Source organism: Myotis nattereri (genome assembly GCF_964212035.1).
Source record: "Myotis nattereri genome assembly, chromosome: 3".
Lineage (NCBI taxonomy): Eukaryota > Metazoa > Chordata > Mammalia > Chiroptera > Vespertilionidae > Myotis > Myotis nattereri.
This window is the reverse complement of record NC_138077.1, coordinates 81,625,182-81,650,884: the sequence shown is the minus strand read 5'-3', so window position 1 is coordinate 81,650,884 and position 25,703 is coordinate 81,625,182. Positions and strand designations below refer to the sequence as shown.

Genomic DNA, 25,703 nt, shown 5'->3' with positions numbered 1-25,703 from the left:
GGGAGAGAGAGATAGAAACATCGATGATGAGAGAGAATCACTGATCGGCTGCCTCCTGCACACCTCCCACTGGGGACTAAGCCCACAACCCATCCATGAACCCTGACCAGGGGTCGAACTTTGACCTCCTGGTACATAGGTCAACACTCAACCACTGAGCCATGCCACCTGGGCTGCATACAAGTTCTTTGGTTGATCTCTTCCTACGTACCCACCCCTGTCCCTTCCCTCTGAGATTCCACAAGAAAAAAAATTTTTTAAGTGGTCTTTGTGCTAGGACTTTTAGAGAAGCATGGTTGTTTAAAGGAAGTATGGATATGTTTAGAAATGAATCAGAAATAGTGTGGTGTGCCTTCTAACAATTCTTGCTGTTTAACCCCAATACCTTTGGTATCTTTATCACACAATCTCAAGCTTATTCAGATATTTTTTAGGGAAATTATCCAGCCTTACTCTTTATGTGACTTTTTCACTTAAAAAAATTATTGGTCTTTTATATGGGTTGGGAATACATTTTTTTTCATCTTTATTATTGAGAGTATTACAGATGTTTGTCTTTTTTCACCCTCATCACTCCCTTCCACCCAGTTCCCAACCCACCCCCGACCTTCACTGTCCTATTGTTTGCGTCCATAAGTAAAGCATAAATGCATATGTTCTTTGGTTAATCTCTTACCACCTCCTGCCTTCCCTCTGAGATTCATTAGTCTATTCCATGCTTCCATGCCTCTGGTTCTATTTTATTCATTAGTTTATTCTGTTCATTAGATTCCTTTTTCGTTTAGTTTGGTTTTTAGATTCAATTGTTGATGATAGATACCTATTTATTGCCATTTTATTGTTCATATTTTTTTATCTTTTTCTTCTTCTTAAAGAATACCCTTCAACATTTCATGTAATACTGGTTTGGTGGTGATGAACTCCTTTAGCTTTTTCTTGTCTGTGAAGTTCTTAATCTGGCCTTCAATTCTAAATAACTTTGCTGAGTAGAATAATCTTGGTTGTAGGTCTTTTCTATTTATCACTTTGAATATTTCTTGCCCCTCCCTTCTGGCCTGCAAAGTTTCTTTTGAGAAATCAGCTGATAGTCATATGGGCGCTCCCCTGTAGGTTACTAACTGTTTTTCTCTTGCTGCTTTTAAGACTCTGTGTATTTAACTTTTGGCATTTTAATTATGATGTGTCTTGGTGTGAACCTCTTTGGGTTCCTCTTGTTTGGGACTCTCTGCACTTACTGACTTGTAAGGCTATTTTTTTCACCAGGTAGGGGAAGTTTTCTGTCATTATTTCTTCAGATAGGTGTTCAATATCTTGCTCTCTCGCTTCTCCTTCTGGCACCCCCATGATGTGAATGTTGGTACACTTGAAGTTGTCCCAAAGGCTCCTTACACTATCTTCATATTTTGGATTTTTTTTTCTTTTTGGTCTTCTGCCTGTGCCCTGCCTGGGGGCTCACAGCACAACCTATAGAGTGATCTGCAGATGGCTGCTACTTATGTTTGGCTTGAAGGTGCCCCGGAATGACGAAGCTGTGAAGCAAGGCAGGCTGGTGCTAGTGCCAGGTCTTGGGCCTCTTATTGCGAGATATGGGGTATGCTGGCGCCAGCTGCTACATGTTTGAGAGATTTTAGGAAAATCTAAAGCCTGAGCCAGAACAGGCCATTCCTTCTTTTCCCTGATTTGAGGATTTTTTTCTTTGTCACTAATTTTTGACAGCTTCATTACCAAGTGCCTTGGAGAGGGCCTCTTTGGATTGAGGTAACTAGCTGTTCTGTTTGCTTCTTAGATTTGAGGATCTAGTTCTTTCCATCGATTTGGGAAGTTCTCATCCACTATTTGTTTTAATAGACTATTCCATGCTCTCGCTCTCTCTTCCTCCTCTACTTTCCTATGATTCTAATGTTAATTTTTTTATGGAGTCAGGGAGGTCTCATAGGGCTATTTTGTATTTCTTTATTCTCAGGTCTCTCTCTTCTTCCCTCTGCATCATTTCTTGATTCCTGTCTTCAATATCACTGGTTCTTTTCTTTAACTGGTTGGTTCTGTTTTCTATGATCATTAGCTCACTCTTAATTTCTTGCTTCATTTCCAGGATTTGTGCTATATTCTTTTTTTAATTCAATTTCTTTGGAGAAATACTCATTTTGTTCATTGATTTGTTTTCTGAGTGAGCTGAATTGCTTGTCAGTATTTTCTCACATCTCATTGAGTATTTTCAGAACTTCAATCTTGAAATCTGTCATTCAACTCACATAATTCCATGTGTTCCAGCCTGTTTTCTGGGGATTTTTCATTTTCTTTCTGGTCATTGTTGTTGTGGTGGTTCATGGTGTTCACTGTTCTCTTTTGTTTTCCCATTTATCTCTGAGGAGGCCTTTCTACTCTGCTCCAGTAGATGGCGCTGAATTGTAAGATTTTTATCCTCTCTGGCCTCACAGTTTTGAGCCTCTGTAGCTTCCTTAGGGCTGTACCACCTTGGCTGCTTGGGGGTGAGGTTTGTTTTTCCTTCACAGTAATGATGACCCCTGACCTCCACAGGTCCAGCCCAAGCACCCCTTCTGGGGTTCAGTCACAGAGGGAAACTGTGTTTCTGCTGCAACAGCTCTTGGCCTACAGATAATACGCTCCTGGAGCCAATTCCAAGGGCAACAGGAAGTGAGATTTGGGAGTGCAATCAGTGCCAGGGCTCTGCTATTTATTTTATTTGTCTGAAAGCCCACAGCCAGTCCCAGCTGTAGGGAGCAACTCTGTAGGGAGGATGTCTGCTGACTCGCAGCTCATGCATGCTCAAATCTCATTCACAATGCACCCCCACGGTTCAGACACTCTCTCACTGTTTATGTGGGTGACCACACAATGCCGCCACTCCAGGCTACTCCAACAGCCAGCCACTTGCCAGGTTAACTCTCTATTTGTCTGACTGGCTGAGGAAATTGCCCATAACTGCTGCTGCCAGTTCCCAGCTGCGCTGCAGACACGCTGCTGCTGCTGCTATGCTGTAGCCGTGTTCGGCTTCTCTCACTTCTCATCTCCCCGCTTATTCCAAGGAGCCCACCTTGGTTGTTCCAGTGTGCAGGTCTCCCCAGCATGCATCCGTGTTGAGCAGGGACTTCTTTGTTGAATTATAGGTAGTTATTTTGTTAACATGTTAGGGGGAAAGGAAGATGTGCCCTTACACCGCCATTCCTCTGATGTCGGTCATCTGTTTTCTTGACTGGTGATTTCTCTCGGAATATGTGATTCCACTCTTAGCTAGTAGGCTTTGTGCTGAAAAAAAATCCAATGATAATCTAATGGAATTTTCTTTATTGGTTGCCATCTTCTTTTCCTGGCTGAATTCAGCCTTGAGAATTCTTTCTTTGTCATTAATTTTTGACAGTTTTAATATCATGTGCCTTTTTTGGATTAAGATAATAAGGTGTTTTGTTATTGTCTTGGATTCAAGGATCCGGTTATTTTCATAGGATTGGGAAGTTCTCATCAACTATTTGTTTGAATAGGCTGTTTCCTTTCCCTGCTTTTCTTCTGGTTTACCCATTATTCTTATACTAGAGGCCCGGTGCATGAATTTGTGCACAGGTGGGGTCCCTCGGTCAGGACGGTGATCGGGACTGATCGTGGCCACAGGAGGTTGGCCTGCACGGGAGGAACCATTGGGGCCAGCCGGCTGGGGGGGTGGGGGGGCTGCAGGAGGTTGGCCGGCAGCCCCGATCAGGGTCATCAGGGCCAGCCGGCCAGGGGGAGGGACCGCGGGAAGTTGACTGGCCAGGGGGAGAGGCCACGGGAGGTTGGCTGTGGAAGTGCACTGACCACCAAGGGATAGCTCCTGTGTTGAGTGTCTGCCCCCTGGTGGTCAGTTCGCATCATAGCGACCAGTCATTCAGTTGTTTGGTTGTTCAGTCACTTAGGCTTTTATATATATAGACTAGAGGCCTGGTGCATGAAATTCGTGCAAGGGTAGGCCCTCGCAGCCCTGGCCGCCTTGGCTGCCTCTCAGCCCTTGCAGCCCCAGCTGCCTTGCACCGCCCTTCTCCTTGGTTGTTCTGGAAGGTCGTCTAGACCAGTGGTTCTCAACCTTCCTAATGCTGCAACCCTTAATACAGTTCCTCATGTTGTGGTGACCCCCAATTTCATTGTTACAAATTAAACATAATTAAAGCATAGTGATCACAAAAACAGTATGCAATTATATATGTTTTCCGATAGTCTTAGGCGACCCCTGTGAGAGGGTCATTTGACCCCCAAAGGGGTCGCGACCCACAGGTTGAGAACTGCTGGTCTAGACAGTCATTCCACTGTTCAGTCATTCGGTCAATTTGCATATCACACTTTTATTATAGACTAGAGGCGCAGTGCACAAAAATTTGTGTACTCGGCGGGGCGGTCCCTCAGCCCGGCCTGTGCCCTCTCGCAGTCTGGGACCCCTCGGGGGATGACCACCTGCTGGCTTAGGCCTGCTCCCCGGGGGGATTGGGCCTAAGATGGCAGACATCCCTCTGGCAGCCCGACAGCCCTCGGAGGATGTCCACTTGCCAGGGGGGAGCAGGCCTAAGCTGCAGTCAGACATCCTTAGCGCTGCTGAGGAGGCAGGAGAGGCTCCCACCACCACCGCTGTACTGGCAGCTGTCAGCCTGGCTTGTGGCTGAGCAGAGCTCCCCATGTGAGAGCGCCCTGACCACCAGAGGGCAGCTCCTGCATTGAGCGTCTGCCCCGTGGTGGTCAGTGTGTGTCATAGAGACCAGTCATTCCCAGTCTTTCTGCCGTTAGGGTCAGTTTGCATATTACCCTTTTACTATATAGGATAGAGGCCTGGTGTATGGGTGGGGGCTGGCTGGTTTGCCCTGAAGGGTATCCCGGATCAGGGTGGGGGTCCCCACTGGGGTGCCTGGCCAGTCTGGGTGAGAGGCTGAGGGCCGTTTTCAGGCTGGCGGGCAACTGAAGCTCCCAGCCTCTTTTTTTTTCTTTTTTCTTTTTATTCTGGGTTTTATTTACCTTCTATGGCTGTCACTGGAGCTGAGAGCCAGCTCCAGCTCTGAGGCCCAGCTCCAGCTTGAGGCTTCAGCTGCTGAAAGCTGGTATCTGGGGTTTGTTTACCTTCTATAATTGAAACACTGTTGCAGCTCCAGCTCTGAGACCTTGGCTGGCTGAAAGCAGGTATCTGGGGTTTGTTTAGCTTCTATAATTGCAACATTGTTGCTTCCAGAGCTCAGAGCTGGGCCGTGGTAGGCGGGGAACCTTGGCTTCCTCCATCACTGGAGCAAGCAAGCCTCATGTTCGCTTCAGCTGCGTGGCTGCCAGCCACCATCCTGGTTGGCAGTTAATTTGCATATCGCCCTGATTAGCCAATGGGAAGCGTATCATAGGTACGGTTAATTACCCTATTTGTCTTTTATTAGATAGGATTGCTCTTTCTAATGTAATCAGATCATTCTCTTAGAGTGCTTTTTTTTACCTCTCGATTCTCTTCTTCCACCTAAGTCATTTTTAGATTTGTATATTCTATGTCACTAATTCTTTCTTCCATCTGGTCTCTCTTAAGCTCACTAGTTTACCCTTCACTTCATTTAGTGAGTTCTTCAGCTCCAGAATTTCTGTTTGATGCTTTTTTATAGTAGTTCATTGATTTTTTTTAATCTTAGTTCATTCACTTGCCTTTCTGAGTTTTCTTGTATTTTGTTGAGATTTTTGAGAACTGAAATCTTCAATTTTCTGTCATTTAAATTACATTCTTCTCATGTCTTTAATTCTATTTTCTGGAAATTTTTCTTTCTGAATCCCCTTGTTATCTTGGTTACTCAGTGTGCTTGATGACTTACTTCTCTGCATGGGCACCCCTGAGGAATGAAAACTGTTTTGTGTTGTGTGTTTTTTAACCCCCACCTGGGAATATGTTTTTATTGATTTAAGAGAGAGAGAGAAGAAGGAAGAAAGAAAAATATCATGTGAGAGAAATGTTGATTGGTTGCCTCCCACAGCCTTAGGTATATGTCCTGACTGGGAATCAAACCAGCAACCCTTTGGCGCACAGGATTACACTCCAACCAACCCAGCCAACAAGCCAGGGCAAAAACTGCTTTTTGAAAAACTTTAGACTTAAACTTAGAAGCCCAGCGCATGAAATTCGTGCAGTGGGGGTTGGGGTCACTCAGCCCAGCCTGCGCCCTCTCGCAGTCCGGGACCCCTCACTTCTTACTACTCGCCTGCTTGCTGCTCCTTACCACTCAGCTTGCGGCTCCTCAGCACTGCCGCAGATTGGGAGGGGCTCCCGCCACCACCACTGCGCTTGCCAGCCATGAGCCCGGCTTCTGGCTGAGCCGTGCTCCCGCTGTAGAGTGCACTGACCACCAGGAGAAGCTCCTGCATTAAGCCTGCCCCCACGTAGTCAGCGCACATCATAGCTGCCGGTCGTTCTGGTCGTTCCACCATAATGGTCGCTTAGGCTTTTATTATATAGACTAGAGGCCCGGTGCACAAAAATTTGTGCATGGGGGGGGGGGTCCCTCAGCCTGGCCTGTGCCCTCTCACAGTCTGGGACCCCTTGGGAGATAATGACCTGCAGGCTTAGGCCTGCTCCCGGGTGGCAGAGGGCAGGCCCAATCCCTAGGTGCAGCCCCTGGTCGGGCTCAGAGCAGGGCTGATTGGGGAGTTGGGGCGCCGCCCGCTGTCATGCACAGAGCAGGGCGGATCGGGAGGTTGCGATGCCACCCTCAGTCACGCTCAGGGTAGGGCCGATTGGGGGGTTGGGGCACCGCCCCCTGTCACACTCAAGGCAGGGTCGATGGGGAGGTTGCGGCGCCACCCCGTCACGCACAGAGCAGGGCCAATCAGTGGGTTGGGGCTCCGTACCCTGTCACGCACAGAGCAGGGTCGATCAGGTGTTGGGGAGCTCCCCCCTGTCACGCACAGAGTAGGGCCGATAGTGGAGTTGGGGCACCGCCCACTGTCACACACACAGCAGGGCGGAGCACGGGGTTGGGGCGCCGCCCTCTATCACCCATAGAGCAGGGCCATTCAGGGGGTTGGGGCGCTGCCACTGTCACACTCAGGGCAGGGCCGATTGGGAGGTTATGGCTCTACCCCATCACACACAGAGCAGGGCCCGTTGGGGGGTGGGGGCGCTGCCCTCTATCACCCACAGAGCAGGGCCGATCAGGTGGTTGGGGCGCCGCCACTGTCACACAAAGAGCCGCAGGGCGATCAGGGGGTTGGGGAGTTCCCCCCTATCAGGCACAGAGCAGGGCTGATCAGGGGGTTGGGGCGCCTTCCCCTGTCACGAACAGAGCAAGGCAGATAGGGAGATTGTGGCCCCGCACCCTGTCACACACAGAGCCACAGGGCAATCGGGGTTTGGGCGCTGCCCCCGTCACGCTAATCCCGGTGCCGGGAGGCCTCTCAGCTCCGCTGATCCCAGTGCTGGGAGGCATATTACCCTTTTACTATATAGGATAGAGGCCTGGTGCACAGGTGGGGGGCTGGCTGGTTTGCCCTGAAGGGTGTCCTGGATCAGGGTGGGGGTCCCCACTGTGGTGCCTGGCCAGCCTGGGTGAGGGGATGATGGCTGTTTGCAGCTGGTCACACACCCTTCAGGGTCCCCACTGGGGTGCCTGGCCAGGCTGGGTGAGGGGCTGAGGGCTGTTTTCAGGCTGGCGGGTGACTGAAGCTCCCAACCGCTCCTTTTTTTCTTTTTTTTTTATTCTGGGCCAGCTTTAGCTGTGGCTCCAGCTCTGAGGCCTCTGCTGCTGAAAGCAGGTATCTGGTTTGTTTGGGTTCTATAATCGAAACACTGTATCAACTCCAGCTCTGGGATCCCGGCGGGCTGAAAGCAGGTTTCTGGGGTTTTGTTTAGCTTCTATATTTGTAACAATGTTTCAAACTGCAAGCTCAGAGGCCGGCAAGGCAGGCGGGGAACGTTGGAGTCCTCCGTCACTGAAGCAAGCAAGCAAGCCTCATGTTCGCTTCAAGCTGCCTGGCTGTCGGCCGCCATCTTGGCTGGCAGTTAATTTGCATATCGCCCTGATTAGCCAATGGGAAGGGTAGCGGATGTATGGCTAATTACCATGTTTCTCTTTTATTAGATAGGATGTTACGCAGGTTGATAAGTAGAGGTATTTCCTTTGTTTTCCAGAATGTGGTACTGAAGCACAAGTTTTCTCTTACCTGCACTGCTGGGGCTCCTGGGATCTCTGTGGATGTCACCTCCACTGGTGGAAAAGGCTGCATATTCCCTTTACCACCTGGTCAGCTCAGTCTCGGGGCTGCACTCCTGGGTATAGCAAGTGGCAGGGTTTGAACCTTCTTTGATTCCTTGCACTACTTTCCTGAAGCCAGAAGCCCCCAGCTGCCTCTATCAGGTGATTCTGCAATGGGTGAGGGATGGGTGGGCGGGATGAGCGGTTCGTGCCTGTGGTTCTGCTCTTCCTCCTGAATTTAGACCCGTGTCTACAGACTACTTAGGCTGGAATGGTGTTTTTTCCCCCCAGCTCTTTCGACATTTGCCTAGTTGAGGATTAAAGTGCCAGATAGGACACGGGGTTAGGGTGGACCAATTCCTGCACATGCAGAATCCCTTTGTTCAGTGCCAGCCAGCTTCAAGCACAATGATTTTTTTTTGTACTGTTTCTCTGACCCTGGGCTCAGCCTCGGTGTGTGCCAGCCACCCAGGTCTGATTGCTGTCTCTGCCCTCGAGTCCAGTCTGCCCAATGGGGGCTGCACCCCAACCCTTCACTGCTATCATGCCTGCTGGGGTCCCATCACTTCTGTCTCTGTCCTTCTCCCTACCATTCTGTCTCCACTGTTTGCTAAATTAAGTCCACCTTCAGCTGTCTCAGTGCACAATTCTCAGACATGTTTGTGTTTTAAACAGAGAATCCTTGGTTGAATTATAGCTGTCCCACTTCAGTGAGAAAGAACTGGAGATCCTCTCATGCCAACATGATGCTGGCCTTACCAGTTTTGGTTTTTTATTTTCTTTATGTCCTCATCTGATTTTGTATCAGAGATATAAAGGCTTCATAAAATGAGTTGGAGATTATATACTTCTTTTTCTCTTTATTTTTTATTTTTGGATTTGTGTAGAATTGCTCTTATTTCTTCCTTAAATGCTAGATAGAATATAGCAGTGATATACCAACATCAGTATTTGGTGTGTGTGTTGAAGGAGTGAGGGGCGTGAATTATGAATTCAAGTGCTTGAATGATATAAGACCATTAAAGTTATATTTATTCTCCGGTCACTTTTGGTAATTTGTGACCTAATTTATTAATGTACTATCTAAGTTGTCAGATTTATTGGCATAACATTGTTTATAACATCCTCTCCTTATCCTTTTAATGTCCACAGGATCCATATGACATATCTTCTTTCATTCCTGGTATTAGTAATTTATGTTTCCTCCCTCTCTTCTTGTTCAATCTTTTTAAAAGTTTATTGGTTTTATTAATTTTCTAAGAACTTCTGGCATTTTAAATTTCCTTTTTTGTCATTATTCTCTCCTCTTGATTTATTATGAACTGTGTCTACTCCCTTGTATTTCATTGTCTCTTTTTCAGATGGAAGTGGAAAACATCGATTTTATCCCTTTTCTAATATAAGCGTTTGAAGCAATACATATTCTCTAAGGATTTAGCTACATGTCACAAATTTCAATAACTTTTTTTTATTATCTAGGTCAAAGTATTTTCTAACTTACCTTGTGAATTCTTCTTTGACCCTTGGAATCTTTAGTAATATATTATTTAATTTCCCAAATAATTGGGAAATTTGTATGTCTCTTTTGTTATAGATTTTTAATTTAATTCCACTTGATCAAACAACGTTCTATATGATTTCACCCTTCAAAATACGTGGCCCAGTATATATGGTCTAACTTGATTTGTGTTTCATCTATGGTTGTGGATTTCTTTGTATTTCCCTTTAATACTGTCATATTTTGCTTTATGTGTTTAGAACAGTGATGGCGAACCTATGACACGCGTGTCAGAGGTGACACGCAAACTCATTTTTTTGGTTGATTTTTCTTTGTTAAATGGCATTTAAATATAAATCTTTGTTTTACTATGGTTGCAAATATCAGAAAATTTCTATATGTGACACGGCACCAGAGTCAAGTTAGGGTTTTTCAAAATGCTGACACGCCAAGCTCAAATGGTTTGCCATCACTGGTTTAGAAGCTTGTTTATTAGATACAAACACACTTAAAATTGTTTTGTCTTCTTGATTAATTAACCACTTATAATTTTACTGCCTTTCTTTTTCTTTGATGATACCCTTCATCTTTTAAAGCTACTTTGTCTGATAGTAGTATAGCCACGCCAGCTTTCTTTCACTTACACGTAAGCATGTTTCCTTCCATCCTTCCATTTTCAGGTAGTTAGTGTGTTCAAATTGTGTTTCTTATAAACATCATGTAGCTATCTTTCTTTTTCTTTTTATCTATTCTGACATTCTCTGCTCCAGAATAAGTTCCAGCTGGACTAATAGAAATGTAAAAATTACACTATTACAGTAGCAGAAGAAACTATGGGAGATTTTTAAAAATAATTTTGGGGCAACAGAGGATCTTTCTAACTATAATACAAAATCCAGAATCCTACACACACACAAAAAGGAAAGAAGGGAGGAAGAGGGGGGAGAGAGAGAGAGAAAATATGAATGACTATGACTCCATAAAAAGTTTTGAATTGCAAAATGGACCATAAGCAGTCAAAGGCAAATGACAGACAAGAAAAACTATTTGTATTTCATGTCATAACTACAAGACTTACTTCCTTACTACTTAAACCTTTTCTACAAATCAATAAGACAATAAAGACTAATAGAAAAATGGGGACATGACATGTCAAACTTGTTCATAAAAAAGGAATTATAAACATATTTTGAATATATAGATTCTTGACTTTTCTCAGAACAATGTAAGTAAACACATTCTCATAGTACTTTTTACCTATCACTGAAAACACTCGTATACAATGTTGTTTAAGTGTGAATTGATACCATTTTTAAGGGAAGGCAGTTCTGTAGATAATAGCTATCTGTCAGAATATGCAATTTATATATCCTTTGACCCAGTAATTCCATTTCTCAAATTTATCTAGTAGACATACTGGCCCATTTACAAAATGTTCTGCAGTTTATTCATCACAGCATGGTTTATAGTTGTAAAATTGGCAACAACATAAATATATGTCAGTTGAATCCAGTTAAATAAATTATGATATATAGCACTAAAAGAGAATATTCCACAATAGTTAAAATAAGAAGAAACTGCACTATATGTACTGATAATGAATAGTCTCCAAGATATGAAATGAAGTGAAAAGCAAAAGGTATAAAAAGTGAGAATAGTCTGCTACTATTTGTATAAATAATCTACACTAATAAAAGAGAAAAATGGTAATTGGCGTACGACGCTACCCTTTTCATTGGCTAATCAGGGCTATATGCAAATGAACTGCCAACTAAGATGGCCGTTAACTGCCAACAAAGATGGCGGTTAATTTGCCTATGTAGGCACAATGCAAGGAGGCGAAAGGGAAAGCAGGAAGAAGCCCCCTGCCACTGACAGTGATTAGAAACCCAGGGGGGAGCTAAGAGCTGGGGGGCAGGGCAAAGGCGGCCCTGGGGCCGCCTTTGCCCTGCCCCCCAGCCATGATCGGAGAATCAGGCACCTTTGCCGCCCTGGCCAGTGATAGCAGGAAGTAGGGGTGGAGAGGCAATGGGAACTTGGCACAGTCGAAGCTGGCAGTCTGGGAGCTAGGGGTCCCTTGCCTGGGCCTAAAGCGGAGCCCACAATCGCGGGGCCGCTGCAGCTGCGGGTCCCCGCTGCCCGGGCCGGACGCCTCAGCCAGAGGCGTTAGGCCTGGGCAGGGGCGGAGCCTGCAACCGCGGGGAGCTGGGGGTCCCCTGCCCAGGCCTAATGCTTCGGCCAGAGGTGTTAGGCCTGGGCAGGGGAAGAGCGGGAGATTGCGGGGAGCTGGGAGTCCCCTGCCCAAGCCTAATGCCTTGGCCAGAGGCGTTAGGCCTGGGCAGGGGCAGAGCCTGCAACCGCGGGGAGCTGGAGGTCCCCTGCCCAGGCCTAACGCCTCAGCCAGAGGTGTTAGGCCTGGGCAGGGGCGGAGCCTGCAACCGCGGGGAGCTGGGGGTCCCCTTCCCAGGCCTGACACCTCTGCCGGAGGCCTCAGGCCTGGTCAAGGGGCCAATCCGGTGATTGGTGATTGGAGGGTGATGAGGGTCAACTCCTCTGGCTGAGGCATCAGGCCTGGGTGGGGGGCGGAGCCGGGGATTGGGGGGATATGATGGTCCCCTTGCCCAGGCCTGAAGCCTGGGTCAGAGGTATCAGGCTTGGGCAGGGGGCGGAGCAAGCAATCAGAGGGAGATGGGGGTCCCCTGCCCAGGCATGATTCCTGGGCCAGAGGCCTCAGGCCTGGGCGGGGTTCAGAGCCAGTGATCGGGGGGAGATGGGGGTCCCCTGTCCAAGCCTGACACCTCTGGCGGAGGCGTCAGGCCTGGGCAAGGGGCCGATCAGGCGATCGGAGGGTGATGAGGGTCTACGCCTCTGGCCGAGGCATCAGGCCTGGGCAAGGGGCAAAGCCAGCAATCGGAGGAGTCTGGGGGTCCTCTGCCCAGGCCTGACGCCTGGGCCAGAGGCATCAGGCCTGGGTGGGGGCAGAACCAGTGATGTTGGGAAATGAGGGTCCCCTGCCCAGGCCTGACGCCTCTGTCAGAGGCGTCAGGCCTGGGCAAGAGGCCGATCCTGCAATTGGAGGGTGATGGGGGTCAACGCCTGAGGGCTTCCAGTATGTGAGAGGGGGCAGGCTGGGCTGAGGGACACTCTCCCACACACACACACCCAGTGCACGAATTTCGTGCGCCGAGCCCCTAGTCTATATATATAAAAGCCCAGCAACTGGAACAGCGGAACGACCAGAGTGACCAGAACAACTGATGGCTATGATGCACACTGTGGCAGTCAACCAGCCTGATCTGGGCCCCAATGCCCCCCATTCCCACCTGTCTGGCCCCCAATTGGCCCCTAACACCCCGATCAGGGGCAGGGTCAGCTGGCCAACCACCCGCAGCCCCTCACCCCCCCCACACCGGCCCGGCCCTATGGGCCCCCATCGGGACAGGCCAGCCAGGCCCAACCCATGCACGAATTTGTGCACCAGGCCTCTAGTCCTATATTTTTTAAAAAAAGCCTAATATGCAAATAGACCAAATGATGGAATGACTGGTCGCTATGACACGCACTGACCACCAGGGGGCAGTCGCTCCATGCAGGAGCTGCCCGCAGACCCTAGGCCAGCCAGGGCGGGTGCCAGCGGGGGCCCCTCGATCGCCCCACTGGTCACCCCGTATATCGGCCCTGATCGCAAGCCAGGCCTAGGGACCCTAACCATGCACAAATTTCATGCACCAGGCCTCTAGTCATATATAACTATTTACAAACATATAAAATATTTCTAAAAAGACTCCATATAATGGATGCTATGGGTTGCCTCTTCTAGGGAGGACAAGTGAATGGCCTGGGACAAAGGTGAGAGGGAGATCCTTTTACTGCACACCATTTTGTGTCTTCTGAGTTTTGAACTATTTAAATGACTTATCTATTCAAAACAGGGAGAAATGTTTCATACACTGTAACAAGTAAAAATATCTTCTTAAAATATTTAGCTTATTACTTATAATACTGTGACTAAAAACTAAAATTGGGATGCAGTTCGTCTTCCTCCTAGTTCTAGTTTGCCTTCTTTGTGTTGACCGAAAAACAGAACAAACTACGTATTTGACCCTTCTTTAGGTGCAGCTCAGTACCTGCTTAATGAGCCCCCAGATCCACTTCTCTTGTCTTTGTTTTAAAACTCCAACCAGAAGGCTTGGAAGAAGTATTTTTTAAATTCTCATATCACTTAAATATGCCTGACAGTTTATGTCTTTAAAAGTTTATATATGTGTGGTATAGAAAGAAGTGATCAGAAAACAATTTTAGTGGCTTTCAATTTTAATGAATTAGGGGGAAATGACCATAAGGCTGGAAGTATGATGAAAGTCTTATTTTCTATTTCAGATATTAAGCACCGCCGAATACCAATCTTATTCTTTGCAAACAAAATGGACCTTAGAGATGCAGTGACATCTGTAAAGGTGTCTCAGTTGCTGTGTTTAGAGAACATCAAAGATAAGCCATGGCACATTTGGTAAAGTTGTAGATTTATTTTTCATTTTATCATTTTGAAAAAATCTCCAAGCTTCGGTGTTTCTTTTCCAAACTCATTTTATAAGTGATCTAACTTGGTAGGATGTAAGCTAAGGATTTTGTTTTATAGAATGTGGCGTTGCAGGTATTTATGAACCTATTACTGTTAAAACCTTTCAGATCTTTTGGGGGATAGAAAAATATAAATAACTCTTTATAAGAATAAACAGCCTACTCACTCACCAACTTCAGCCATGCTGATTTCTATACACTGAATTAGCCAGCTACAATCCCATCTCAAGGCATTTCCACTTGTTACTCCCATTGTGTAAATCATTTTGCAAAATAATGTTCTTGGCTTGCTACTGCAGTCCCTTCAGGAGAGGGACCTCCCCTCATAATTGTCTAAAATATCACTCTGCCTTACCCTGCCTCGCTTTTTCCTTATTAATTTGCTTTTTCTGTTGCCATGTGACCTCTTTTTCTTGTTTTCTTGTTTTCTGTTTTACAGTCTGTCTTCTTACACTAATGCATTAACACCATGAGACTGGGGTTTTATTTTCACTCTGCAACCCCTGAAATAGTAGTACATGGTACTTAGTAGGTTCGCAATAAATATTGTTTATATGAATAAATATAAATGGAAATATTAACCTTGTTTGAACATACTAATAAGGTTGAAATCATAAATAGTATCTGAACTTATTTTACATTGTTTATTAGATAGTATTTTTTAGTGCCTGCTACTGTCATTAAGCTCCCTCTATCCACCACCTACCTCCCCACCACTACAAGATTCCCTTCTCGCTTTTTATAAGATAGTATCTATGGAAAAGGCAGCACACAGAGGCGGAGAAATCCACTGCCTTTAGAAGAAGAAACAGAATATGAAGTGAAGACTTAGTAAAGCTCAGAGAAGAACGTGAAGAGCTAACCTTGGTGCTGAAAGAGTAATAGTACAGAAGAGAGCTGAGAAAACCCTTGAAACTCCTCAGTATTCATGATCTCTACCCAGGAGTGAAACACTGCATATCTCAGTTAAACCCTCCTTACTCCGGAATCAGAAGAAAAGTTGGTGTGTCCTAAATGCTTCTTCACTTGGAATTTTTTTTTTAAATATATTTTATTGATTTTTTATGGAGAGGAAGGGAGAGGGATAGAGAGTTAGAAACATCGATGAGAGAGAAACATCCATCAGCTGCCTCCTGCACACCCCCTATTGGGGACGTGCCCGCAACCCAGGTACATGCCCTTGACTGGAATCGAACCCGGGACCCTTCAGTCCACAGGCCAACGCTCTATCCACTGAGCCGAACCAGTTAGGGCTTCACTTGGAATTTGAGGTTCTGTGGTATTTTGTTGATAAAGAGAGGAGGGATTTGGGGATAGAGAAATACCGTAAGATGTAATCTTTGCGTTTCTCTATATCATTTAGGTAAATCATATCTAAATTGGTAATATCTAAAGTAGAATAAATTTTTATTTTTCCATTGTATTAAGTATTGTGAGTGCTTTGATAGAAAGCATAACATTCAAAAACATGGGTGTAATTAGTAAAAGATGCAGTCCTTTTTTAAAAAAATATATATTTTATTGATTTTTTACAGAGAGAAAGGAGAGGGATAGAGAGTTAGAAACATCGATGAGAGAGAAACATCGATCAGCTGCCTCCTGCACACTCCCTACTGGGGATGTGCCCGCAACCAAGGCACATGCCCTTGGACCGGAATCGAACCTGGGACCCTTGAGTCCGCAGGCTGATGCTCTATCCACTGAGCCAAACCGGTTAGGTCAAAGATGCAGTCCTTTTAATTTTGAAGTAGAAGTTAATTTTGCAAGTGGAAAAGTCTCTACTTAAAATAATTAATCCTTGAAATTTAAAAAATTTATTCAGTTGTGACATCTAAATATTTTTCAGTGAGATACAAAGTAATATCCTGATGCTATAAAGATGTGGAATATTATATTTCCAGTTGCTGTGTTTTTTGTATAATTTATAGGAGAATGCCAAGTATTTCTTTAAATTTGCCTATAATTTTGACTTCTTAATTCAAACTGGACAGTTCACTAAATTTTCATTACTGCTTCATTTGTTTTAAGTTTTTTTTTAATGTTTTTGCAATATTTTTTAAACCATGTATAAAATTGAAAATACATTTATCCTTCTTTTACAATTTTAGAGATAAAGGTAATGTACAGTGATGTAGAGATAAAATATTGCATCTCGCCTTCGGTACAAGTAAATTTACTGGCAATAAAAGTTTATAGAGATGTATAGTCAACTCTGATTTTCAGGATCTGATTGCAGTATTGTTCTTCCTGTGTGTTCTTTGACTCAGTCCCTGCTGTGATATGTGTATAGTTTTGCTTATTTACTACCTTGTAAGAGAGACAGATAGTAAAAGAGGTAAATAAATGTATAAAATTTCAGCTGGGAAAAGTGAAGAAAAATAAAGTAGGACAATAAAATAAAAATGATAAGAGATACTCCCTCTCTGGAATCTAATTGAAGTCAGGGAGCAGTTCACACAGGTGTGGAGGAATAGCTTTCCAGGTGGACAGGCCAGCAAGTGGCTCTTGGATGAGGATGTACCTGGTGTATTTCAGGAATAGTAAGAAGTCCATGCTGACTGGAGCAAGAGATCTAGGGCCTTGCTGGACGTGGTGAAGACTTTGCTTTTATTTATTTACAGGTCTTATCATTTATTTGAAAAGAAAGTAAAATTCAAACCATTGGAAATTAGTAGGAAAAGATGCAGGGTTTTAGTAAGGTAGTGACTCCTCCACCAAAAGGGAAGGATTTCCTCATTATGTTACTTATTTGATACTGTAGTTTTACTTGGGACTATAGGTGTATGATAAAATCAATACATTGATCTTTTTTTATATAAATATTTTAGTTACTGATGTTTTGCTGTTGATATGGATAATCCACAGTTTGCTTTGAGTAATTTTGTATCATGGTGTTTGTTTCTGTCTTCCTATTTTAAAATATGTCATATTCTTAATCAGAAATTTCTGATTTGATTAGAATCAAATTAACTCCTTTAGGTTATTTTAGTACATTTTAAAATCATGCTTCAGCACACTAAAAGAAACCCTAATTCAGAAAATCTAATTATGTATACTAATTGCTATTACATGATTATATTTTGAAAGGAAATAACTACTGGATCAGTGAAATGTTATGAGAAACTGTCAGTCTATGTCTTGGAAAAAATTGATATTCAAAAAATCCTTTCTATTTTATTGTCTTAGTTTATAATTTAATTATAATTATTTATAAAATATCACAATAAGGATTTAAGTTCATTCTAAGACTGTGAAAAGACCCCTGCTTTATATACATATCTCAAATATTTCATTTCCTTAATAACCATATGAAGTCAATTATAATATCTCCCCATTTTACAGATGCTAAAACTAAAGACAGAAGAATTAAATAACCTAATTAGATTCCTGAAACCAATAAGTAAAAAACTATTATTGAAATCTACTGGGATTTTTTTTTTTTAAATTTCTACCAGTTTACCAAAGTTATAATTACAGGTTTATACTCTGTAGATATAAAACTCCATTTCAAAAAAAGTCACTGCATCCTGTGGCTAAATTACAACCTAAGTCAAGTATTTCTAATAAATAACTGCTCTTTAGTCATTGGGGCTGAGCAAGATAGGAAGGGGGACTGTGTAAAACTTTTCCACCACTGGAAAAATTACTCAAAGTAATGTCAGTCTGAGTACTGTTCCTAAAATAATAACTTTTTATTGATACACTTTTCCAAATGTCATAAAAATTATGTTAATATAAGTTATGGATAATTTTCTTGCTCCAAGATGCTCAGACTTTTGTTTTTTTATATACATTCAGTTTCATTGCTTAACCAGTTTTGCTCAGAGATGTGTTACTAGAATATATTGATTTGCCACATGGAAAAATTGCAATTATTTATTTTTATAGTTCTACGATGTAATGAAATAGATATATTTAGATGTATTTCTTGTGGATTTTATTTCAGTGCTAGTGATGCCATAAAAGGAGAAGGATTGCAAGAAGGTGTAGACTGGCTTCAAGGTACATCACAAAATACTGTCCGTCTTCAGCCTGTATTTCCTTTCCATTGACATTTTTCTTTCCTTTTATAACATTTTATTTTTATTATATCACTGCCTTTTTCTCCTCTTGTTTCCATTTATTTCTGCTGTCAGAAAATACACTACAGTAAGTATCCAATACCTTGGTTCATTTACTTCTATTACATTTTTCTAAAGGATTTATTTAAAGTGTTTGCTTTTTACAGTCAATATAGTGACAACTGCAGAAATATTTTTAATTTATAGCAATAAATTTCTAAGAGATCTGATAATGGAAAGCACATTTGAAGTTTGGGACAAATGCTAGCCTTACTGTCAATAATTAAAATAAGTTTGCATGGCATATATTTAAAGAATGCCCTACTCCATATATATCTTAATCCTATATAATAAAACCCTAATATGCAAATCGACTGGACAGCTGAACGACCAGTCACTATGATGCACACTGATCACCAGGGGGCACACGCTCAATGCAGGAGCTGCCGCCTGGTGGTCAGTGCACTCCCACAGGGGGAGCACCGCTCAGACAGAAGCCAGGCTCATGTCTTGAAAGTGCAGTGGTGGTGGCGGGAGCCTCTCCTGCCTCCACGGCAACACTAAGGAGCAGGGAGCAGGCAGGGCGGTAAGGAGTGAGGGGTCCTGGACTGCGAGAGGGATTCCAGACTGCGAGAGGGCACAGGCTGGGCTGAGGGGGATCCCCCACCCCCACCCCCCTAAACAAATTTCGTGCGCTGGGCCTCTAGTTTATATATAACATATTTACACAACTTTTAACACTCATATTGAGAATTGTAAATACTGGTATTCTATTGATTTGTATATAGCAGCTGTATTTGTTATTCATCAAAAATAGCTATCATGTTGGTATAAGCTTACTATATCAGGAATAAATTAAGATATATTATTTTAAGGCAGGGAGGGGGGGTTAGAGATCAACCAAAGGACTTGTATGCATGCATATTAGCATAACCAATGGACACAGACACTGGGGTGGTGGGGGCTTGCCCTGAGGAGGTGGGAGTGGCAGAGGGGAGGGAGGCTCAATCCGGGAAAAAGGAGCATATGTAATACTTTAAGCAATAAAAAAAACAAAAAGATATAGTATTTTTCCTAAGTTTACATTGTCTACTAGTTACAGGAATCGCTGGAAGCACAGTGGCCCACAAAGAGCAGTAAAATGAATGAAACCGAGTTCTTTAGGTTCAGGACACTGAGAGTCAGGCCAAGAAATTTTTGCTTATGAGCAGAACAACTAAGGGTCATTCCTATTAGGCATCTCCCTGCTCTTAATAAGGGTGAACAACAATATATTATAAATTCAGGTTTTAGTCTTGGGCTACCAACTCTTTCTACCCTAATCTTTTTTTTAATTCTCACTTGAGGATATGTTTTTATTGTTTTAGAGAGACAGGAAGGGAAAGAGAGAGAAACATCGATGTGAGAGAGAAACATTGATTAGTTGCCTCCCGTGCACACCCCAGCTGGGGATTGAAACCACAACCTAGGTATGTGCCTTGACCAGGAATGGCACCTGCAACCTTTTGGTGCATGGCAAAATGCTCCAACCAACTGAGCCACCAGGCTAGGGCTCAACTAACATTTTGATTACCGCTATGTGTGATTCTTTTTCCTCTTCTGCATGTCATGCTGAATCTTTGAACCAAATATTAAGTTTATGTCTGGACAAGCTTACTATATCAGGGAATAAATTAAGATATATTTAGCTGCTTACCCATACAATGACATAATATTTCTTTGGTTAAAAGTACTAAGTGTACATCTGATAAATATTTTTCATGTATTAGTAAAATATGGTATTTTAATTAACTGCACAGGCTATTATCGGTTTTTCTCATTTGTAGACATCATGACAGTTACCAATAAAGTGCAAAGAACACCCTGGCCAGTGTGGCTCAGTTGGTTGGAGCATCATCCTGTACACCAAAAAGTTGCCAGTTTGATTCCCAATCAGGGCACATACCCAGGTTTGGGGTTCAATCCCATATCGGGATGCATGTGGGAGGTAACCAATCGATCTCTCTCTCTCTCCCCCTCCCGCCCCCCTTTTTCTCTCACTCTCTTTCCCCCCTCTCTCCTTTCCTCCTTCCCTTCCTCTCTAAAAAAATAAAAAAGAAAAAAACTAAGGAAGTTAAAACAGGAGAAACCAAGATGGCGGCATAGGTAAACACCTGAAATTGCTGCCTTGCACAACCACTTCAAAAATACAACTAAAAGACAAAACGGACATCATCCAGAACCACAGGAAGGCTGGCTGAGTGGAAATTCTACAACTAGAAGGAAAGAGAAAAGCACACTGAGACTCAGAGGAGGTGCGGAAATAAAGTGCAGAGGTATGAAGGCGCACTGGAAAGGGCTGGCAATTGAGGACACGGTTGTCTTTTTCAATCAGGAGGGAGTCTCAAGCTCCTGACTGCTCTGAACTCCAGTTCTGGCTGAGTCTCTGGGGACACAGACTCATACAGGGAGAAACTGGACTGTCTGGAAGCGGGTGGAACTCATGGGCGGCTTTCTCTCAGAGGTGCTTGCAGCGATTACCATGGGACCCTGAGACGCGGGGTCTCTTAGGGCAGGGCTGAGGATAAGCCCTGGCTGTTTGCTCCACCCTGTTGATTCCCTGAGACCCCGCCCCACCCAAGCTGCTAGCAGAGGCTTTTGCATATGAAAGGCCTGGCCCTTTGCAATCTAAAATTACCTAACAAACTGCAGCTGGGTCAGAGAGACCTAGAACTTCCAAAAGAAGGCCCAAGGCCCCACAGCAGCTTGCATTGCTTCACAGCTGGGCCTCATCTGGGCACCTCCAAACCCTAAACAAAGAAGAGGAATCTGCAGATCTCTCCGTAGCTCCTGCTGGGTAGCCTCAGGCAGAGGCTAAATTAGCACCTCCTTAGACATCCAAGAGCCAGTGTACCCAGTGGTCAGAGTGGGACCATCCAGATTACAACTCCTCAGATCCATAAGGGACACACTCAGGAGGCAGACTCAGTGAGCATCAAAGCCCCACTGAAGCAAGTCTTGCCCTATAAGGTTGTCTCCAACACAGAAGTTCTCTCACCGTAGACACAGCTGATTCTCACAATCAGTTGGCCTGGAGGTCAATTCATCCCAGTGATACCAACTACAATCAAGGCTTAACTACAACAAGACTGTGCACACAGCCCACAAGGGGGTGCACCAATAGTGTCCACCTCAGGTAATCGGGGAGGGTGAGCCACTGGGCCCTATAGGACACCTAGCACACAGAGCCACTCTATCAACACAGGGATGCAGCCAAAATGCGGAGACAAAGAAACAGGTCACAAATGACAGAAATGGAGGAAAGCAAACTACTGGATATAGAGTTCAAAACCACTGTTAGAAGGTTTTTCAAGAATTTTCTTGAAACCGCGATAAATTTAGTGAGACCCTCAATAAGTCTAGTGAGACCCTCGAGGATATGAAAAAGGACCAACTAGAAATTAAGCATACACTGACTGAAATAAAGAATATTATGCAGAGTTACAACAGTAGACTAGAGGATCACAAGAATCAAAGATTTGAAGTATGAAGAAGTGAAAATCACCCAACCGGAAAAGCAAAAAAAAAAAAAAAGAATCCAAAAATATGAAGGTAGTGTAAGGAGCCTCTGGGACAACTTCAAACGAACCAACATCCGAATTATGGGGTTGCCAGAAGAAGAGAGAGAGCAAGATATTGAAAACGTATTTGAAGAAATAATGACAGAAAACTTCCCCTACCTGGTGAAAGAAATAGACTTACAAGTCCAGGAAGCACAGAGAACCCCAAACAAAAGGAAGCCAAAGAAGACCACACCAAGACACATCATAATTAAAATGCCAAGAGCAAAAGACAAAGAGAGAATCTTAAAAGCAGCAAGAGAAAAACAGTTACCTGCATGATTGTCAGCTGATTTCTCAACAGAAACTATGCAGGCCAGAAGGGAGTGGCAAGAAATATTCAAAGTGATGAATGCTAAGAACCTACAACCAAGATTACACTACCCAGCAAAGTTGCCATTCAGAATTGAAGGTCAGATAAAGAGCTTCACAGATAAGAAAGAGCTAAAGGAGTTCATCACCACCAAACCAGTATTATATGAAGTGCTGAAAGGTATTTTTTAATAGGAGGAGGAAGAAGAAAAAGGTAAATATAAAAATTAATGAACAACAAATACATATCTGTCAACAAGTGAATCTAAAAATCAAGTGAATAAAAAATCTGATGAACAGAATAAACTGGTGAATATAATAGATTCAGGGGCATAGAAAGGGAGTGGACTGACAATTCTCGGGGGGGAAAGGCCTGTGGAAGGTGCGGGAAGAGACTGGACAAAAATTGTACACCTATGGATGAGAACAGTGGGTGGCAGGGGTAAGGGAAGAGGGTGGGTTGGGAACCAGGTGGAGGGGAGGTATGGGGGAAAAGGGAAAAACTAATAATCTGAACAATAAAATTTTTTTAAAAAGTTAAAACATTAAAAAATAAACTGCAAAGAACATTCTAGTCATAATTTTATAATTAAGTGAAACTTAATTGAGAACCTCTAGTGATTCTAGAATAACTATTAGGATTTTTCTGTGAACACACCAAGTTATTTTCTTGGATTGTGGTAAAGAATTAGTGAAAGTTAAGGAACTGATTCCCACATAAACATAGGTTGCAGAGGAACATTCCAGAGAAGACACCAAAAGCATATTTTCAGCCTTAATTCTTATTTACATGTGCGTATTGCTCACAGTGAAGATATAGCATCGATCAAACTCCACTGTTGTTCATAAAGTAATTCAAAGCACAGTAACCACTAAAAATAGGTTGATACAGTCATCTGAATTTTACATCACAGACCTCTCCACTCTATCATAGTTCTCTCTTTCCTTTATTTTTATTTTTATTTTTTATTTTGTAACAGTGAGGCCACTAGGTGTCAGTAACAATCCAACATCACTGTGCCACTTGCCAACTCTGGCCTTGTCACCTAATTTTTGTGTCTGACTTTCCTGATTCATTATCTTTGCATCTTACTTCCCAAGTCTTTATAAGGAGAGTATGTTGTTGGAAATACTTTTGTGCCCTTGTGTTGCCATATTTTTTTATGTAACTGTTACAACAGTTTTCTGCAAGGTTAGCTAGTTGTCCCAATTTTATGTAGGCATCATGGAATAGTAGTTAAAAAGCAGTTGGGCTTTTGAGTGTAGAGATTCATTCCACTACTTATTATTAACTAACATCTCTTTTGTAGATAATTGTCTTCATCTGTAAAATTGAAAAAATAAATGTAAAAATTGTGGTACAGATTTAATGAAACACTGTATGTGTTAAAATCACTGCCATTAGAAAACACTCAGTAAATGTTAAATGTACCCTTTTACCTAAATGCTCTATTTAATAACGAAGGAAACTTTGTACGTAGATTAAAAAGTATGTTGGTTTGGTTTTGAATAGATCTTCTGTTCATATTTCTTATGTAATAGCAAATAGTTTGCAATTTGATGCTCCTCTCTCTCTGGATTCAAAAAAAGGCAAAAACCTATTTTATAAAATAGCTAACAGCATACAAGAGACTTGTCTGTGCCTTTAACTAACTTATTAGCCAAAAGTTTTTATGTAAATCTATCTGTGAAAGATATTCTGAGTTTATCTCTTCATGTTACTTCCAAAATTCTAAAATTTCCAAGCATTATAAACAAGAAGGCCCTTGGACCAATTTCTTTCCTTTTTCTTTTTTTTTTTTTTTGAAAATTGACTTTCCTATTTATTTTATTGTTTTATTTTGTTTTTAATTCTTTATTGTTGAAAATATTACGTATGTCTTCTTTTCCCCCATTGACCTCTCCCAGCCCGCTCCTGCCCCCCAGCACAGACCCTCACCCCCCTACTGTCTGTGTCCATGGAATATGCTCATATGCATGCATACAAGTCCTTTGGTTGCTTTCTTATCCCTCCCCCTGCCCCACCTTCCCTCTGAGGTTGGATGGTCTGTTCAATGTTTCTATATCTCTGAATCTATTTTTCATCAGTTTATGTTGTTCATTATATTCCACAAATGAGTAAGATCCTAATATATAAAAACCCTGGGTCAGAGGCTCGGCCAACCAGAAGTCAGTCCTGCAGTCAGGACTGGGTTGCCATGGCAACCCAGTGCTGCCTGCTTCCCCTGCAGGTGTGGTGCCCCAGCACTAACTGCTGAGGGGGCTGCGAATCAGGGCCAGAGAGGGGCCTGAAGAGAGAAACAGGGACTGATCTGTTGCCTCTGTGGCAGCTTTTGATCAGCACTTGCCTCTCTCTTTCTCTCCCAGTCTGGCCAGCAGCCACACCTCCATTTCTCTCCAGGCCTCCACCTGGGCTGCTGATCAGCTCCGCCTTTCTGATCAGGCCCCGTTGATAGGTCCAGAGATGCTAACTGGCATAGGAACTGACCAATCAGAACAGAATTTGGGTGCTATGAGGAGCAAATGGCTGCCTAGGAGGTGAAGCTTTTGATGCTGACTGGCATAGAAACCGACCAATCAGAACCAAATGTGGGTGCTGTGAAGAACGAATGGCTGTCTAGGAGGTGGAACTTTTGACACTGACTGACATAGGAACTGACCAATCAGAACCAAATTGGCCAGCAAAGGAGGGAAGTTGGGGGCGAGATCAGGCCTGCAGGAGAGGGCTGTTGGGGGCAAGATCAGGCAGGCAGGGGATGGTAGTTGGGGAAACCGGGCCTGCAGGGGAGGGCAGTTGGGGGCGAGATCAGGCTGGCAGGGGCGGGCTATTGGGGGTGAGATCAGGCCAGCAGGAGAGGGCTGTTAGGGGTAATCAGGCAGGCAAGCAGATGCAGTTATGGGCAATCAGGCAGGCAGGCAGGCAGGTGAGCAGTTAGGAGTCAGTGGTCCCAGATTGCAAGAAGGATGTCCCCCAAGGGGTCCTCAATTGGAGAGGCTGCAGGCTGGGCTGAGGGAACCCTCCCCCCACCCCTCACCCCCCGTGCATGAATTTTGTGCACTGGGCCACTAGTTATGTGATATTTATCTTTCTCTGACTGGCTTATTTCGCTTAGCATAGTTTTATTATTTAGAGTTGAAGGCTGAAATTTTAAAGATAGAATATTAAATGAAGCATTTTATGCCATGATTCCATTCTTTTTCGGAAGGATCCAGTATGAGTTTTTAGTTAAAAGTCCTTTTGAAAGCTTAATGTAGTGGATGAAAATATCCTCACACCATGGCACATCATTAATAACAGTCACCACTGAAAGCAATGGGAGAGTCTACAAACTTCATGAGAAGAAAAGGAGGTTTCGTGAGAGGATACGGATACAGAATAGCATCAGACTTTTTCAGTAGCAACCCTTGGAAGCTGTAACATGATAGGGCAGTGCCTGGAACAGTCAAAGAAGAAAGTGGGATT

General features: G+C 43.6%; 1 protein-coding gene across 2 annotated transcripts in view; it reads left to right on the top strand.

Moving 5' to 3' along the window:
* Positions 1–25,703, top strand: part of ARL6 (ARF like GTPase 6) — a 51,131-nt gene that overhangs the window by 23,216 nt on the left and 2,212 nt on the right. Inside the window, exons 6-7 of one of the 2 annotated variants that reach the window (XM_081086749.1) lie at positions 14,068–14,197; positions 18,215–18,287. In XM_081086749.1, coding sequence (XP_080942875.1) covers positions 14,068–14,197; positions 18,215–18,287 — 203 coding nt within the window. The remainder of the gene's footprint in view (positions 1–14,067; positions 14,198–18,214; positions 18,288–25,703) is intronic. The other variant, XM_081086750.1, reaches the window with a different exon arrangement.